Source organism: Morone saxatilis, unplaced genomic scaffold (assembly GCF_004916995.1).
Source record: "Morone saxatilis isolate NCDOM2014 unplaced genomic scaffold, NCSU_SB_2.0 Contig4, whole genome shotgun sequence".
Lineage (NCBI taxonomy): Eukaryota > Metazoa > Chordata > Actinopteri > Moronidae > Morone > Morone saxatilis.
The window spans coordinates 544,500-547,043 of record NW_023339984.1 but is presented as its reverse complement, the minus strand read 5'-3'; the positions used below and the strand labels follow the sequence as shown (position 1 = coordinate 547,043).

At 45.0% G+C, this 2,544-nt stretch overlaps 1 protein-coding gene across 1 annotated transcript; it reads right to left on the bottom strand.

The window, feature by feature from the left end:
* Nucleotides 1-200: 200 nt before the first annotated feature.
* On the bottom strand, nt 201-1,965 carry gal3st4 (galactose-3-O-sulfotransferase 4; the record flags this gene model as incomplete). Its single annotated transcript, XM_035674912.1, is given in 1 exon segment — nt 201-1,965. A coding segment is annotated over 1 exon segment (1,106 nt), but the record flags the coding sequence as incomplete, so codon positions are not given.
* Between the last annotated feature and the right edge of the window lie 579 nt (nt 1,966-2,544).

Here is a 2,544-nt window from a genome sequence, read left to right as displayed (position 1 = left end):
CCCCGGCTCAACCTGCCACGTGTCGAAGTATCTTGAGCAAGATACTGAACCCATGACTTTGCCATCGCTGTGTGAAAGGGTGATGGCATCTAGTGTTAAAAGCGTCTTGGAGTGGATCGGGAAGGACTAGAAAGGCGCTATACAAGTTACAGGTCCATTTACCATTTATCTGTTTTGGAAAAAAACATATAGATTGTATCAATTCACAAAAACACTGTACTGGTTTTTATACTTAAACCTCCAACCGCTAGATAGCAGTGTTGTAAGCTGAGGGCTTTGATTTTGGATGTTACATGGACTGTGATAAATACAAATGCCGATCTCAATAATGCCTTGCTTACCAGATTCTTGCCAATACAGCCCTAATGGTAACACATGAGAGGGAAAACTGCGGCTGTATGTACCTTTACATTGAGAACTTTCAAGCATGTGCACCAAGATCAACGGGGAAAATTGGAAAACTTAAAAGTATTAATATGAACAGGAAATAAAAGTCTTCCCCGTCTCTGCTGTAACATATCATGTCCCATTTGTGATAAACAGCAGCAGAAAGCCTTGCAAATACTTTAAGAGTGCTTCTCCTTATAAAAAACAAAGTGGTCCTTTAACTTTCCATTGAGACAAAACATACAATTCTCCTTCAGCTTGTTACCGCAGCCATAAAAGTCCACAAGAGTTACACTAACTAAAAGCAAATTACAGCTTTTAAGAAAACAAGCAAATGACCAAAAAGTGTAAGTGCAAAGGAGGACCTTTTGTTTTCTTATGTGTAAACCACAGTCGGCTCAGTTTTCAGTTTCATTAGTCCGTCTGTTCAAAGACCAAAGGTACTGTATTTAGGAGTGACACTTACCGCAGACTATCTCAACCTTGCTTTTTCTTGCCCTTGCATCAAAGTCTGATTGCTCCTGATTAAACGGCTTCCGTCCCAGTCTCTCTCCCCCTCTTCCACTGTCCTCCCGCCAGCCTCTCCCCCCACCAGCCTATCTCCTGTCCTGGACAAGTCTTGTCTTAAAAAAGAGCCACCAGCTGCTACCATCAGGCCCTGGCTCTGTTGCCCTGGCTGGGCTTGGACTGCCGGAGCCCGTGGGAACTGTTTAGCATCCAGCACATCTTTGTACTGAATCTCAGGCCTGATCATCCTCAGACAGGCTGTCCTGGTGGCGTTGTCCAGCCCTGGCTGGAGCTCATAGCCAAGAATCTTGATTAATCCACTCTGGAACGGGCGGATGTTTTTGTCTCGAATCCGGTGTGCCTCCACAGGCTTCCCACCATCCCTAAGACAAACCCGGGCCAGATCTTCCCGCCGTATCCTGAGAAGAGCTACCTCCTGCTCCATCTGGGCATGACCAAACCTGTCAATTTCCTCCCAGAAGGTCCGGTTGAAGGCTTTGTATAAATACCAGTCTAAGGCATTCCACTGACGCAGCTTCTCCCGCTGTTCCTCTGTTAGTGCTAGATTGGGCAGTGTCTTTGCTTGAGAACGTCCCCCTCTACCACCAACACCTGCTGCTGCCGCAGCTTTGCCCACCCAGCTACCACTTATCCCACCAATGCCACTGGGCTTCTGCTGCCGAGCGTTGAGGCTGAAGGAGACGACAGCATCCAGCGGCCAGCAGAGGGCGTGTCTCAGCAGGATCATGGACTGGTCAAAGTACTCAGACACTAAAATCAGCTTGAAGGCCTGGCGGATCATGGCCTGGCCATGTTGGGCCAGTGCCACTGAGAAATTAGCATTGTGGTCCATGCCAAAGTCAAACCAAAGCAGATTGCGAGCATAGTGGTTGTTGCGGAGACGTGGGTCGTAGTATTTCTGAGGGTCATCAGCAAAGTCACCCAAGCCTTTGGTTTTCCTAAAGGCAGGTGCTACCTCTTTGTAATAAGCAAAGGAGGACTCAGCCAGAGCGACTGGATCCCTGATGATAGAGAAGTAGAATGTGTCAGCAGGCATCACCTTCTCCACCTATTAAACAGAGGAGGAAAACAAATAAATGTGCCCTTAATGTGATGAATATCATCATATTGATGGTACATATATATGATTCCAATGAATATATATTACACACATACTTGATAGCTATGTAAAGAGGGATTCTTATACATTGTATAGCTATACAAAATGTGATTATTTTGTTTTCTCCTGGCATTTTTAGATGCAAAGCCTGCAAAACTGTAGGTGAAACTCACTCACTCAAGGTTCACGTGCAGTCACGAGACTAAAGAAACAACATTAAGAATGAGCAGGAAGATGGAAAGATGAAAAGCCGTATCTGTGCTACTATATTTGATTACTCATTGTAATCAATCACCAAGATCAACATGGTGTGTGAAATCTGGAATATATGCCACAAATTAGTGACCTTCTGGACCTTTTCAATTGTACCAACCAAATGTGAAATATGATTATCAATTCTTGAGTCAGTGGACAAAAAACACTGAAAAGATGGACCCAATGTACAAAAATGGATCAAAGTCCTGCCCATATGCCCCGGCTAACTCAATCATGAGCATGGCTCAACTGTCATGACGTGAAACCCCCTTTTT